The 16,069-nt window shown below is 42.4% G+C and overlaps 1 protein-coding gene across 1 annotated transcript in view; it reads left to right on the top strand.

Annotated features, from left to right (window-relative positions):
- The window catches only part of INPP5D (inositol polyphosphate-5-phosphatase, 145kDa), a 54,490-nt gene extending 47,388 nt beyond the window's left edge, over positions 1–7,102 (top strand). The window contains exons 21-27 of the mRNA XM_009703946.1: positions 694–776; positions 1,813–1,900; positions 2,657–2,806; positions 3,572–3,665; positions 3,901–4,008; positions 4,652–4,924; positions 6,505–7,102. Coding sequence (XP_009702248.1) covers positions 694–776; positions 1,813–1,900; positions 2,657–2,806; positions 3,572–3,665; positions 3,901–4,008; positions 4,652–4,924; positions 6,505–7,102 — 1,394 coding nt within the window. The remainder of the gene's footprint in view (positions 1–693; positions 777–1,812; positions 1,901–2,656; positions 2,807–3,571; positions 3,666–3,900; positions 4,009–4,651; positions 4,925–6,504) is intronic.
- Positions 7,103–16,069: the final 8,967 nt, after the last annotated feature.

Raw genomic sequence — 16,069 nt, 5'->3', positions numbered from 1 at the left:
CCCTGGTTTAAAAAAGAATAAGTCAGAGGATCAACTTAAAGTGAAAGGTAAGATACTGATTTGATTCTGTAAATGGGACTGCGTACCCACCAGTGCTGCAGATTTTACTCCCTGTCCCAGTGCTGCAGGGCTGAGTCTCAGCTGTTTATGTAATGCGAGCCTACGTGCCCTTGCTGTGTGTTTTTTTTAAGCGATTCCCCATCACAGGACTGCTCCTGTAAGTGGGACAGCATGCCTTTGGTGTATGCTTCATCACATTATCGCATGTCAGAGCGCTGTGTCAAAGACAGTTCCATAAAAGATTATTTTTTGGCTGTATCAAAATTTGCATAAATTTCTATGGAAACAGTGTATTACGAATCTTAAATTAGAATTTCAAAAGTGTGCTATCTTGAGTGGCGTAGGAAGAGCTGTCATGTTCTTATCCTCCAGTCCATGTATGCTCTGAGCTTTTCAGTGCCAAGTTTAACTGTAAAATAAAACCATTTAACAATGCTCCAGTAAAATCACTTGTAAATTTACTGCGTAAACATTCACCCAAAGCTCAGACTTCAAGCTTCTTAATACTTTTAAAACTTGTGTCCAAGTGGGAAAATAATTGTAGGCCTTTCGGAGATCTAGCATCTCAAAAGGATTTGTAGCCAAGTTCTTGCTGTCTCTCTTCTGGTGAACTCCTTTCTCATCACTTTGCAGGTTTTGTAAAGAGCCAGGAAGGAGAAAATGAGGTTGGGAATGAAGGGGAGCTTGTGGTAAAGTTCGTTGATGCTCTTCCAAAGGTAAACTAGAACTATCTTTCCATATCCATATGGAAGAGAAGCCTTCCACTTGCATCCCATAAGCAACATTAAGTCTTTTACTTGTATAAACATTATTTCCAGGAACATGGTTGTGGCCTTGTTTACACTCAAAAGAGACTGTAAGAATGTGGGATAGACTTAAGCTAAACGGAATACATCATAAGCAGGAAAGGACTTTCTTGCCAGTATACTTTCTTCTGTATCAGGAATTTTGCTGGCGTGATTATGTCACTCAGGAGCGTGACTTTTTTCCCACCGTTTTAGAGAACATAACTATGCTGACAAGTCTGTTAAGAAGGCCCATTTTTTCTAGTTTTAGATGGAAGACAAGACACCTTAAAGATAGCCTGGAGTTTCTTTGCCCTGTCAGACAAAGTTTTTTCTTGATTTTCTTTTTAGAAAAGTTGACTATTTTTCACCTCTGTTAAAAGGACCATCAATGGCCAGAAGTAGTGTTCCGTGCACCAGTGTCAGAAACAGCTCCTATCCTTGAGATCAGAGCTATTCTCTGTTTCCTGGCATGGTGGGAGCTGGAAGAACCATCAGAGCTCCTGGATTTGGAGCAAATATGCATGTCAGTACCTTCTGAATGGCCCAAAACAAGAACTGCTGTAGAGTGCCTTACACTGAGAGATTGGGGAGAGACTTTACAATAAGTGATTGCAATAACAGCCAAACAGATTTTTGGGAACGGACTGTAATCAGAGTCCAGGTCACTTCCTCCCAGAGCAATTTTCAGTCCTACGCTGCAGGAGAAAACTGCAGCTCAGACAGTGAGTGTTTGATTTGTAGCATTCCATCTGCTGTGCTGGGAGCGAGTGTCAGGGGGGACTCTAAAAGTGTGTAGCCTTCTACCACAGATCTCCAAACATCAGCAGAGGCTGATCCTGGGGGTGACATGATACCTTCATGGGTTTGTCCAGCTGAGTTTTGCTCATTTAGGACTGAGGCTCAGGGAGAACTGTCTTTGTGTAGAACACCTATTGTATTGACCCACATTAACTTGTCTTTGCAGCTGACTCCAATTATTTCAGACCCAGAATACCTACTGGATCAACACATCCTGATCAGCATTAAGTCATCAGACAGTGATGAATCTTATGGTAAGTACTTAGCTCTAAAGTTCTGGATGAGTCAATATCTACTTAGATTTTTCCAAACCGCTGAAAGAGTGGGAGAGAACAGAAGTAACTCTTATAGACTGAACATCTATGATGCTCTGACTTCTGATTTAGAACTCAATACATACAAAAATACATTGTGGGTAGTATTTTGTGAGGTAAGGATGATTAGAGGAATATGAACTAGAAGCAACAATCTGTGTGAGCTTTACCAGCCCTAAAAGAGCAGTGGCTTACAAAGAAAGTACTTTACAGGAATTGAATCAGGAGTCAGTCTGTTTAAATGGATTTATTCAGAATGTACCAATCCTGTTTCACTTGCACTTACTTGATGCATTTCTCCTGGCTAGAGAAAAGTCATTGTCAGTGCTGCTTGCTTCCAAATACTAACCAGCCAGAGACCGCAGTCTTTGTCCACCGAAGGCTCTTTGCTGAAATCCCATTAACTGAAATGGCAGTCACAGGCTCATGTTCTCCTTACCAGTAATGGAAGCTCAGAACCCTGTAGTCACCTGTGGGTGTCTCCAATGCCCAAATCCTTCACACATATGTGAAGAAGTGAAATGAATGCCCCTGATTTCTCAAGAGATATTACACTCCTTACTGTGATCCAAAGCAGATTCTCTCCAGTAATCTCAGCCCTGTTGGTGCAGTGATAGTAGATGACTGACGCGAGAAAGAGATTTCAATGTTTTATTTCTCAGTCTCAGGCTCGTTGTCTCCTTGTTGTCTATCTAGGGGAAGGCTGCATTGCCCTGCGAATAGAAGCAACAGAATCTTTAGTTCCTATCCATACTGTGCTGACACATCATGGTGAGAAAACAGGGGTCTTCCAAGGTGAAATCAAGTTACAAACATCACAAGGAAAACAGAGGGAGAAACTGTATGGTAAGGAATGAGATCATCTCTGCAATGCTTGCCCTAGAGAATATCTATCTCAAAAGATTTCTGATAACTGTCAATGAATTGAAAATGATCCTTGCAGTGCTTTAATTCCCAAAAGGCAAGGGCTTTTGATGCTGACTGCAGAGAGATGTGAGTATTGTTAGTTCTCGGGACTACACCTGTACTCTTTCAGAAAGACACAGCAATTCGATTTGGGTTTTTCTTTTTCATCATTCAAGTAAATTCTGCAGACTGAGAGAGCCCCCTGTCTGTCACTAATACTGATTTTATTGAGTGGTGACACCTTATTTCCACTTGCAGTGGCTATATGACAAGGTACCAAAGCTCCTCCTGCTCCAGTCACCTTGGGGCACATCTGCAAAGAGCATGTGAGGGTCTCGAGGAGCAGTTCCTTAGCTAAAAGATCACAAACCTTGCTTATTTTTACCTTGCTACCTGTTGTTCTCATTCAGAGTATGAAAGCAGCCTTGTGACATTTAGTATTATTCTCGATGGTAAAATGACCTGTATGTGACTGTTTGGGGGATCATGACCTTTGTATTTCAAAATACACAGTTTTTCCAGTCAACAAAACATGATATTTATTAGTGGGCAGTTGAAAACATAATAGCAACAACTGTTTACTCATTCATCTATCATTCTGATAGACAAAAAGAGATGCCTTAATACAAGCAGCAACACAGAAAACTTAGGCAATCAGACCCTGAAGCTGTCAAAACACTCTTCTATGCCTTTTCTTTCCTTCAGATTTTGTCAAGATTGAACGTGATGAAATCGCTGGGCAGAAACCAAAGAACATCAGCAACTTAGAGCCTAGCAAAGACTGGGATCAGACTAACAGGTAAAGGGCAAGTGGGTAAGTCAGTTACAGAACACTAGTTGGCACAATAAATGCAAAGCTGGACTTGCTGTAGGAGCAGTACTGATAGCCAAGGTGAGCACGGGGAAGCTGCCTTTGTGGCTCTCTGGTCAGGGCTGGTCAATGCCTCTGTGCCCAAGGCTTCAAAAGCTGAGAAGGCATTAGTCGGACTGGGTCCCTGCACCCCACTTAAAAAGGGCCCTTTTATTTCCAACAGAAAGTCAAAATCTACTCATCTGATGGCCAGAGAGGCAGCAGCCATTGCTCGCTATCGGGGGAGCGCTTCCTCTTCTCCAGACAACCCGGGAAAGGAGGATATGTTACGGTAACCTTGCTGCTTTACCTCTGCCAACTTGGGATGGGAAGCTATGCACAAACTGCCTGTCTTTTCCTTTCCAAGAGTCATAGGATGCTGCTGGGTAAGGCTGTCCTTTCACTCTGGTTTCACACGTGCAGTTCTTTGCAGGCAGCTTCCTGCTCTCTGCCTGCTAGTCTGTATGGATACACCTCAAAAGGCCAAATGTCTCTCCTGTTGTTCCAGCACCTTATTCCTATGCTGCGCAATGCTGCCCAGTGCTGCAATTTGCCTCTTGCTTGGAGCCGTCCTGCTGCAGCTGCCAGCTGAACTGCTGGGCCCAGAAACCTGTAAAAGCCCCTATATGTGGCTGCAGAAGCTGAGTGCTCCCTGCAGCCTGGAAATGGAAGCATCTGCCACAGACAGAGGAACTATTTGGGGTTGGGAGAGGTGGCCTTGACCCAGCTGCTTCCTCTCCAGTGACCCACAGGAGGGAGGCACTAACAGGACTCCCACTTATTCTCTGATTCTGAAGCAACAGTGACAAAAAAAAAAAAAAGTAGGTGGTATTGAATCTAAGCAGTCAGTGGGCACTAACTCCTTTGTAGCTGGCAGTGAGACAAAAAAAATGTATTTGTGCATGTATCTTCATAATAATATTTCTTCTCTTCAGCAGCTCCACTCCCACAGACATCAGCAACCCCAACTACCTGGGGATGGCTGCTTTCTCTCAACAACCCTCTGCAACCAGCCAGCTTAAGCAGATACCTTCACCAGACCAGCCACCTTCTCTCTGGAGCTATGAGCAGCAGTCCAAAGAGACTACCTCTGTAATGGGTCAGAGTCAGTCATCCTCCACGTCACCCTCCTTATCGCCTCTGTCTCCAAAAACATCCCTTCAGCCTCCAGTAAACAGAAGCATTTGTAGTCGGAGTCAAGAGTTCCTGTGAGTCTTTGAGTTTTGCACTGGGGCTCGTCCCCTCTCTCCTGTCATTCTGCACAATCACTGTTTCATTACCTGTAGAGAGTTCAAGGTGCAGCCTGTTCTTTCAATCTTTTATCTCAAGAATTAGAAAAAGATAAGTGAAGGTCACAAGTGCAGACATCATATACTCAAAGAAAACTAGCGTAGTAGTTCCTCAGACTTTTGTGAAAGGAAACCCAAAAATACATGTATAAGTTTCATTCTCTACCAAGAGAAGAGGAGAAGACTACAGAGTTGAGTGTAGTAACAAAGAAGAAAAGGGAAGAGTATGGCATAGATCTTTCAACTGGATGGGAAGGAGAGCTCCTTCACATGTCATATGTGAAGTACTTTAACTGAATTTCTACTTACACTACTATACAAATGTCCAGCTTGCTCTAGAAGTTCGCATCCACGGGCTGCATCTATCACAAGTCTTGATGCAGAATTTCCATCCAGCAATTGAAAATATCTTGTCCCTACCCAACTTAGTAAAGCGATGAGGCTACTCCACCCTAGTGCGTGTACGTAATCAGTGCCCTCATTCCAGCATCTTTTTCATAGTGACAGCAGCTTCCTGAGTCTGCACTACAGCTCACTGGTAAATGGATGTGGCACTCTGTAAGTCAGAACTTGCAGAAGTCAGAGCTGCAAGCACTGCCTCCATCTGTTATGTACCTGACAGCGCTTCATCATGCTCTCAGCTCTTTGCTCCTGCATGTACTGACTTCCAGAAAATAACTTGAAGCAAGGAAGATAACTCATTTCAAGACACCCAAAGAATATGTGCAGCTTACCCCTATTCCACTCTGTTCAGTGGTATTGTGGCTGATCTTTTAAGTATTATGGCAGTTCTCCTGATGAAAGCCTTGCCCAATCAGGTCGAGTCATACAAAAACCACGAATCCTCCCTTGTCCCATTGTACAGCTGTGCTGACATTCCAGTCTGAGCCTCAATTCAAAGGGCTCAGCTGTGAGCACACAAGGATTGTCTCACCCTGCAGTGTACAGCTATCACTTATATATTGCGCATTTGGGTGCATTGGGGAGTTTATTCCTTCCCTAGGAATACCATGTGGCACTCGTAGCAAGAGGAGATTGACCTAGTTGTAAAATTCTACAGTGTGATGTGAGCTCTTACATTAACTGTCCAGACAGCCATTTCAATCCTCTCTGCCAGATTTGAAGATTCTTATTAATATTTGAATTCAGATTTGTGCGTGTTGCAGAGCCATCAAAGCACTTGGCACAGTTTGTCTCAGTAGCTTATCTCTGTTTAAAGAGAAGCCAAGTATCACTCTGACAAGACTGTAGTCCAGCAGGGAGTTTATACAGTACATGCATATCTGCTCTCTGCTGTCATGTTAATAATGATTAAACAAAGTAAAAACAATACACAATTCTGTTCTTTCCCCCTGAGTTTAATTGTTATCCTGTTACCCCTTTGCACAGCCAGTTTAATTTTATCATGCTCATTTCCTATTCATTTTCTCTTTAAATCAGTCAGTGCCTCTTGCCTGCTCTTTACAAGTCTCCTTTTTACACTGCTTTGATGACTGTAGGCCACCTGAACTGGGGAAAACCACAGCAGAGCCTTTGCTTCAGGAGGAGGGACAGCAAAAACCAGAGATGTTTGAGAACCCACTGTATGGCTCTATGGGCCCTAAGGGCAAGGTGGCATCAAAGAAAGAGCAGGACTACCCCAAGGCCTTGCGAAAAGAGCAGCCGCTGCTGCCTGATCAGAGCTGTCACCTCACCAAGTCACAGGAGCCCGAGAGCAGCAAGACCTCTGGCAAACAGCCATCACCACCTTTCCTGGTCCCCACACAGCGATTTCGGTCCTACACCTGCTCTGGCCAATCTGAAGAAAAGAATACAGGTGAAAAGACTCAGGGCAAACCGAAGATGACTACATCATTAGAAAACTCAGCACCGCTCAAAAAACTAGTCAAGCCATCAAGGTCTGAAGTCAACCCAAGCATGCAGGGACAGCACAACAAGCCGCCCCTTCCCTCGAAGAGCCGGGCAGTGCTGGACATGCAGAACTCCAAGGGCCGAGACTATCGGGACAGTTCAGAGCTGCCGCACTCCGGGAAGCATCGGACAGAAGAGGGACCAGTTGGCAGGACAACTACACCGGTGTGTTACTTGTGGGAATAAGGCAGGGTGGAAGTTTTATTAGACTGTGGTGTCACAGCAGAACACTACTAGAGTAGTACTGGCTTAATCGCTGTGCCCTCGCTCTGTATTTCCTAACCAAGCTCAGAACACTGTCCTACAAACCTACAGGGCTTGCAAAGGAGGGCGTGCAAGGGAGTATCTTAAAGCAATATTGCTGCCGAAGATGTCATGTCATGGAACCATGACATGTTTTGCATGAAGTTTTCACTTCTTCTGGACTGGTGAAGCTTGATGGCTGGAAGAGGAATGCAAATAGTCAGCTACTTTGTTATTGCTCATTTGATGCATACTGCATTGTTTCTGAGAATGCCCAAACTTGGCCCGACAGCACAAATCTAAAGTATCAGCTAATAGATTTGCTTTGCTGTAATTAATAAAAAGATGATTAAAAGTAGTTATCTATGGGAAACATTTATCAGCTTAGAACAGTGGTGTCCAAAAACATTACTGAACCCTCTACAGAAATAATCACACATCTACTTTTCTGGGCTGGTGTTTTTTTTGTTGTGTTTGTTTGTGTTTTGTTTTTTTTCCAGAACATCATGAGCTGCATGAGAAGGAGTAGGGGAGGTCTTAGTAAATGGGTTTGGGAGAAAAAGAGAGCCCACTTGAGCAAGCTGTAGGATTTTTTTTTTCCTTCTCCATCAAAATTTTTAGAATTGACAATAGACAAGCTGATGTCTTCTCTTGTCTCTACAGTGAAAACGACATGGCAGATGGCACCCTAGGAGGAATCCTGATGGGAAGAAAGATGGAGATTACTGCTTTGTTCACACCGATGTCCTCTGGTCTGGTTCTAAAAAGACTGAGGATTTTTATTTCTGAGGGTGTATCCCTCTCTATGATTATGAAAATGTTCTAGCTGAAAAGTTTATCCTATGTTGCTCGGAACAAGAGGAGCCAGGACCACAATACCAAATGCAAGTTAGCCTGTTGCAGTGTCACTTTGGTACTTCTATTAAGAGGCAGGTGGTTAAGTGCATGCATTAGTAAATGTTTTGAAAAAGAGGAAGGTACGGTATAAGGATTAGGAGATGAAAGGGGTGTATTTAAAGAACCCCTCTTTCTACAAAAGCAAAATTTTTCATTTTGTGTTACAGAATTCCTATTAAGGGATGATATGTTAAAGAAAGCATTTTGAAAGCGGTACAGCTCCAAAAGCATGTCGTATCCATGGAGCAATGAGTTAGGGGAGGGTGGGAAAAGAGTTTGAATAGCAGATACTGATGAATGTCACACACTGTCAGCTTTGCCTCTAGTGTGAGCTCCCAGGCTGCGTATATGCATTATTCACGCAGAGCGTGAGGGCTGGCCCTTGGCACTGTAGCTCTTTTTCTTTCTAGCACGTAGTGCTTTTGTACCCCCAACAAACAAAAGGAAGTATCAGAACTACATGCAGAAATGGGAGAATAGGCAGAATCCGTAGGCAGCCTAGGAGTATAGCTGCCTGAAGAGATGGAGAGCAGTCATTCCAGCCTGTCTTACAGCAAGCACTCTGCTTTTGAAGGACACTGGCCGGCTGGTTTTGTAGCATTCTAAATAGATTAATGCTGACCTTACTGTAAACTTTTGTTCATTGACTGAGAATGAATAATGTTAACATACTTGTAATTTCTGTTAAGTATTAAGGCAGTGGTTACAATTAGGCTATGCCTGTTTGTGACTTAATCATTGCTATTGTTTCCATGTTGATTACTTAAAAATAATAAAATAGTCACCTTTCTGAGCATTCTTTACTAAAAATCCAGAACTGCCTGCCACATGATTCAGCTTTAGTTTAGTGCTACACCAGCTTGCTCAGTGACAGTAGTCCCTGCCCAGAAGAAACACCAGAGGCACTGAGGACTGCAAGGAAGATGCCACAATGCCGCTGCGATATTGCAACTGGAGATGCATTTGTCTGAGTGTACAGACCTCTCATGGATACAGCTGGTTTAAAAATTCTAGCACCTGTTAGGAGGTACAGTTACTAATTGTATGAGTATAGAAAATGTACAGTAAATTTACTGCAGCAGAAGAGGCCAAGCATAGGCTTGTGAGAATGCGTGGAAGAGGATAATCTGTAAGGCAGAAATCTTTTAAATAAGAGAGGTTTTTCTGCCATGCAGGTTGGGGTTTCAAGGCATCATTACTGAAACACCTGGCTCTCTAGCCTACAAGTTAGCAAGACAGGCCATGAGCCTACATTCCTCTTGCTTTATTCAACAGAATCCTCTCTGTGTAATCCTCATAATTCAATAGATGTGGTATTTCCCTGGCCTTGGGGAGCATTTCACTTTTCTATTCCAGATTCCAGAAGAACTCATATGGCCACAGAGTAAAACTTTCCTGGAGCAGGTGAGCTTTCTGTCCAATATGGAGAGTTAGATCAGTTCCTACTAATTCTGCGGTGTTTCATGTCATGTATGCTCAGAGATGGAAATGTGAGAGCAAAAAACCAAAAGTTTTAACTTCTCAATAATAAGACAGGCTTAGATTTTTCTGTGATGCTAGTGACTATCCACTGACTCCCTAAGCTGTAGAAAAGAAAGTATATTCCCCAAAGTTTGCTAAATTAAAAGCTTGATATAAAGCAAGGATAGCTTCTTGCAAAAAAATATTCTCTTAATTGCGAATACTGCTTAAATTTGGCCCAGATTTGCAGATGAGCAGAATTTGAGAACAGTGGAATTACCAAGACGTAATATAACATCCAAGTACTTGATTTGGACTCTCCTTTAGAAAGGCGTATTGCTGGGGGAGAAGAGAAACTCTCTGCTAAGTTTCCAGCAGAAAAAAATACATTACTATTCCCATGATAAAAATGCATTACTTACCCAGTTCTTGAATTATCACTTGTAGCTCTAACCAAAGAGAGTCTGAGTTTTGGCAAATGATGGCATTTGCCATCATTCTCTACAACAGGAATGATGGCAAATGCCACCACACTTTTTGCAAGTGGAAAATGTTCAAAAGAAGGCTCTCTAAAGAGCTTTCTGAGGCCTCTGCAAAAGAGAGAATTCTCAGGTGAGCAGCTTAGACACAGAGTGGAAGAGATGAGCTGGTGCAAAAAAGGTAGCGGTACAGTGCGCAATACTTTTCTTTATAGTAAGACTAGCTGTACCCTGAGATGGTAGAGTTGATAATGCCAGCTGTGGGAGCTTGCCAGATGTGAATATTAGAAAACTGAATTTAACAAATAAGTCTTGTGCTTATGTTTGTTCTCTACTGCCTGTGTCCAGAACCAGATGAAACCAGAACTGAACACAAGCTGCGGCTTCCTCCTGTGTCCCTGGGCCCATGACTCTCTCTTGCCAATCCAGGCACATTTTTTCTGCAGTCTCTGTTATTGCCCAGGGAATAACAGGCAGTACAAGTAGAAGACATGAAGTGAATGGTATGAATTGTCCAAAAATTGACTGATTTCTCCCATATGTAGTACCTACCAGTAACCTTCCAGCATCCTTTAAGTTCTTAAAATAGCTGCTGTCTTAGTGTACTTATTTCCATGGAGACCTAGCTGTCAAAAATGCTTTAAGTTCCCAGCTACAGAATGTAATGTTGTAGAACACAGTAACTTTTTAAAACCCGATTTCCTGCCTGCACCTGATGCATCTAACGCAAGCTTACTTGCATCTAACGCAAGCCTATGGAGGGAGCTCATTATACAAGTGCTACAGAATCCTCTCAACTGTAAAACTATCACAGGGCACTCTTTTGTAAAATGTTGTAGTGGGCTATATGTTTCCTTCCTGGTAAAGCTAGCATGTAGAGAAAATGGCTCAAGGAGGAAGGAAAATAGAAGGAAAAAGAATGAATGAACATGAGTTAGTCACTCCAAAATAGCAAGGGGATATTTTTGATGTTGTTAGAAAGGATGTTGCTTAGACCTCTAGTCTGCTGGGGCCAAGCACTCTTTTTTCTCATACAGCTTAAAACTAATCATCTAGTCACTATCCTCCCATCAGTTTTTAAAATAAAAGTTTCTCTGAAATCTTTACCACATCTTTCCGTTGTCCTTGTGATAGCACAATTAAATTAGGCCATATAGTGATTGAAGGGATGTATTGTCCAAAAATTAATCAACCACCCCCCGCGCCAGCAAAGCTCCTAATTTTTCTAACATTTTCAAGGCTCAGATATTTGTGTATGATTGAACTGTGGGTGTCAGGACTAGCTAACTGACCAAGGTGACCCAGGGTGATTCCCAGAGGTCTTCTAACCAATGGCCCCAGATGGCAACAGATTGGTTGGAAATGCCCAATATCCATATACTTATTTTTTTATTTTCCTAATCTCTGCCTGCAAGAAATCCACACTTTCTCCGCCCCCCCAGGACATTTGCTAAAGAGACTCCATCCCTACTCTTATTTGTTGTATCCCTTGATGATAACATAAATCAGAGACGCAGCAGGTGGACTATGCATTAGGAAAGTTTAGGTGATGGTGAAGGCTTCTCTTGATCTGCAGTAACAATCGACAGTTTGGTGCCGTAATGTGTCAGATGCATCCGCGTGATGTTTCTTTTGTGGAGGCTGAAGTATTTAATGAAGGAGTCGATGACTTTCCCTATTTTCTGTGCGCAGCTGAAGCAAGAGCCAAGTACAGCTGGAACTGGGTCTCATGGAACTGCTCACATCTGCCACCTAAGAGGTGCTGCAGTCACCAGGGCATTCCGGCAAGCGCCTATGGAGGGGACTCATTATACAAGTGCTACAGAATCCAAATAGTCATTTCGACGTGCCAAATTTCCCTAGTGTAGAAAAGGTGTTAGCTGTAGAGGTACAAGATGTTCTTTCTATATATATAAGCAAACATCAGGTTTATATTCACATGAATATGAAAAAGATCTCCTGTGTAATTCCACAGTGTGTGCATGGTGGTGTTTCAAATCTGGCTCTTTATAAGCAGTATTTTAGGATTGCATTTGTGTTAAAACTTCTGAAGTCTGTCAGAAATTCTTTCACAGTTGAATCCCAGGTTGACAGAAGAGAGAGATTTCTTTTTACCTACTGTAATTTGCCATTATTTTTTCTGATGTATAATGAGATAAAGCATTATCTCATTATGCATCACCAAATTTCCCTGAATTTCTGTTCTCAGTTCATTGCCATTATCCTGTTTTATTAATTTTATTTACAGATCATCTTTGTACTAGCTCCCAAGTCAGCTAAACGAAAGGTACATTAGACATGCAGAGATTAATTCAGCTCTGCAGAACTATCCGCTAGTTCACAATGTCATGTGTATGAATCCAGCCTTTATTGCAGCCATGGTTTATTTTTGTCACAGTTCTGCTTTATTTGGTTTCAGCTTCTAGAGATGAATAAAAGTTTTGCCTGAAAAGACTCAGTTGCTGCAAACACATAGAAGGGCTCCAACGTATCCTTTTAGATCAAAAATAACTGACATTCTTCTGTAGCATTGAGCGAACTGTAATCAAAACTGTATTCTCAAAACCCGGTATTGCAGGAGACACCACAAAGGCTAGCCATGAGCGTTTGCTGCGATTTGGAGGTTGGACAAGACAATCTTCAGAGGCCCATCCAGCATCAACTATTCTGTGCTTCTGTGATTCTATTTAAATGAAATCATTCTGTGCCAGGCATGGTAAATTGCTACACATTACGGTTACTCTTAACACTTTATTGCATTTTTTTCCCAATGTCTGGTCTAGATTACATACAGAATAAACGAATCTCTCATATCTTAAAGCATTAGATTATATCGTAACTAATAGAGATAAAGATGGCACACAACAGGGTAGTAAATGTTGAGCCCAGGAAAGAATGAATGAATGGGAATGGATGAAGGAGATGGGGTCCAGCAACAAGCAGAAAGGTTGCAGACAAGCAACCAACAAAAGTAGATACTTTGTGGGATGCGAGAGAATCCAGCAGAAGGGAGGTGGGTAAAAGCTGTCTCCAACATAGAAACAGGTCGACCCAGAGAAGGGAAGAAGGAAAGACAGCAAAAACAATGGAAAAGAAACAAGAGACCTTTGCAACAGAAAGGATGAAGAGCTAGCATGGAAATAATGTCTGCTCTGTACTTTACAGCAATTTGCATCTTCACAATTATATCTTGGAAGCACAAAAAAATGACCAGATGAGGGAAACGTTCCTTCTTTTCAAACATAAACTCAGAGATCCAAAAGAAAGCCTAATTTGAAAATGGAGCTTTGAATTTAACTTAGCCCTTGGGAAGGACACTGGTGATCAGCATCTTCCCAGAAAATGGACATTTCTGGTTCTAAGTCAGAAAGCAGTAAAGGAAGTAACTGAATCCAAGCACTAAGCTCCAGTCTGACCTCACAGCGGGTCTAAAAGGAAATGTCACATCAGAAACTCTTCCACTCACCTTCGAGCAAGGATCCGTTTCATCACTTGAGTGTCAATCACAACACGGCCATCTCGCCACAGGATCTCCAAAAAATTATGCTGGAAGGGACCCTGAAGGGACCCATGCAATCCATTCACCATACCAGCAAAGGGTAAAGTATGGAATTCTTCACAGAGGAGTGTTTTTAACTGGCTTTATATACCTCCAGCGTGGGAGTTTCTCATCTCCTCAACCAGTCTGTTTCAGAGCTTCACTAGCCTTACCAGCCCTTCCTCATCTTTAGAGGGCATTTTCTAGTGGACTTTTAAGTCCTTTTATTCTAGTCCTGTCCCCCATGAGCAAGCAGATCAGGTTATTGTCTTAATTTTCCCACACATCATATTTACATACTGCTGTCACGCTTCCCATCAGCCTTCTCCTCTTTAGAGTAAACAATCCCAACTGCCCAAATCTTTCCTCTGGATCAGTTCTTCTATATACTTTTGTCATTCCTGCTAGGCTACTTTGACATTCTCAATTTTTCTTGAAATGTACTGGTTAAAGGTGGACATGTCTCCACCAGAAGCCTTGCTTTTGTTGGCTAAAGGGGAATGATCATTTCACGTCTCTTGCTGACAACAGCCCTGTCTATCTCTGAGATGAGGTTTGCCCCTTTCGTGACAATATGCTGTTGCTGACTCGTGTTCCGCTGGTGAACCAATACAAACCCTAGGTCCTTTCCTACAGATCTTTCTGCATTCGTGTGCTCAGTTCCTCCTGCCTGAGGTAGTACCTTGCATTTATCACTGCTGAACAGCAGCATCCCGTTTGTCAAGAGAATTTTGAACTGGAAACCGGCTCTCTGTCATACTTGCAGGCTTCAGTCTGCAGCGTCTGCATGGGAAACGGCAGCTGCTGAGGGTGTTAGAGTGGAGCTTGCCATCAGAAACAGAAATGGATTCAGAAGCATGACAGAGGTCTTACAAAATGGATAGCACCTTCCAGGAGTGCTAAAGTTACACAAAAGGCAGGCACAAAGACTCTGAGTGAAGTCCTTTTAAAACACGGACTGTAGTGTACAGCTTTTGTCTTTAGTGGCATTTTCTGGCTGACTTAACACAGTGTTGGACTACATTTAGATACTGCTGCTTCTCCATCTCCCTGTTCATTTGTAAGTAATTAAATACAACCTGTTATAATCTGGGGGTAAGATTATACCTCTAGAAGGACACTATGCTCCACGTGGTGGAGGGTTTAACCTCAGAGCTAGGATGCACAGACTGCACCAGCTTGTGTACTAGGAAAGCTGGTGAAGATGTGCCATGGCCCCACACATAGGCACACCTGGCTGCAGAAGGAAGTCGTCCTGGCGTTTTTTTCTTTTATTCAAGAGTCTGTGACCAGTACAGTGCACGTTTGACTGTTCTGCCTGCATCCACTATGAACCTCTCTGACATGCACTTAACGTCTGACCTGTGACCTGGTAAAGAACTGGCCCTCATGGCAGGTAGATCCATAACATATTTTTGTATCAGCCTTTTCTGTGTCTCTGTGCAATCTTGCATGCTTGGTGCAATTATCTCTTCCTTTGCAGCTGCTAACATCTGAAATTGCCTCCCTCTGTTTCCCTCTAGTATCTGCTGAAGAGGGTTTTTTCTCCTTTGCCTTTTTAACGCTGCACAACCACCAAACCCACAGTAAGCTTTCTGTGGGAAGCAAAGTTTCAACCTCTATGGATGTAGAGTACAACATACTCTAATTGGAGGTACAGTTTTCACTTTTTCACTGCGGAATGAGTTTTCTGAAAACCATGAGATTTGTTAGTAGTCTTAAATTTTTATTCCTAAATTAGGCTGTTGAACAAATTGGCAGATTTTAATGACAGCGGTAGCAGAAAGGTACTTCAAGCAGAGAAAGAAGCCATTTTCAGTCTGAATGAGCTATTTTATCACGTATGTTCTTGTAACTCTTGTTGATATAAAAGGAGAACAAGATGACAGATGATGACATGGAGCAGGCATGTGCTATTGGAAAGACTCCCAGAAGTTTAAGCTGAATTTAAGAAGAAAGAGAAACATGGTATTGGGGTGGAAAAAGCGTCATTAGCAGGTATTGTAAAAAAAGTCAGGATGCCCTGCGCACTACAGAAGTCATAGATTACAGAAAGGTGGTGGATATCTTTAACATAGTGTGATTTTTCTAAGATTCATACACAGATGACAATTAATTGAAATCCTTCCCTTGGAACAGTCTAGCAGTTGTTGTAAACAGTAAAACATATACAGTGTTTTCAGTAATTTATCTAATGCTTAGGGACATACTTTTTTCTCTTTTTTTAATGCCATTTCTGCTCACACTGATTGTTTTTCCTCCTCCACTGAAAGAAATAGTGGACAACTATTTTCTCTCCCAGTTTTAGTGAGAAAAGCCTACTTGCAAAGACGAGCTGAAAGATTTTTGTTGGAGAGGCTGAAAGGAAGCAGGTGGTTGGCAATTCAAAGGGGAGTGAGAGACTTTAGGGCTAATTATATATTAAGGCAAAGGTAAAAGCCTCAGGACAGGAGTAACTGAGTCTGATCCCTGCATTTCTGTACTTTTGTCTTCTCCCTTTTTCTCATGCTTCATGTTTGATTTCCTCTTTCTCTG

This window comes from Cariama cristata, unplaced genomic scaffold (assembly GCF_000690535.1).
Source record: "Cariama cristata isolate BGI_N322 unplaced genomic scaffold, ASM69053v1 scaffold14537, whole genome shotgun sequence".
In the NCBI taxonomy this organism is placed as follows: domain Eukaryota; kingdom Metazoa; phylum Chordata; class Aves; order Cariamiformes; family Cariamidae; genus Cariama; species Cariama cristata.
The sequence above is the reverse complement of the archived record's forward strand: the minus strand, read 5'-3'. Positions and strand labels throughout refer to the sequence as shown.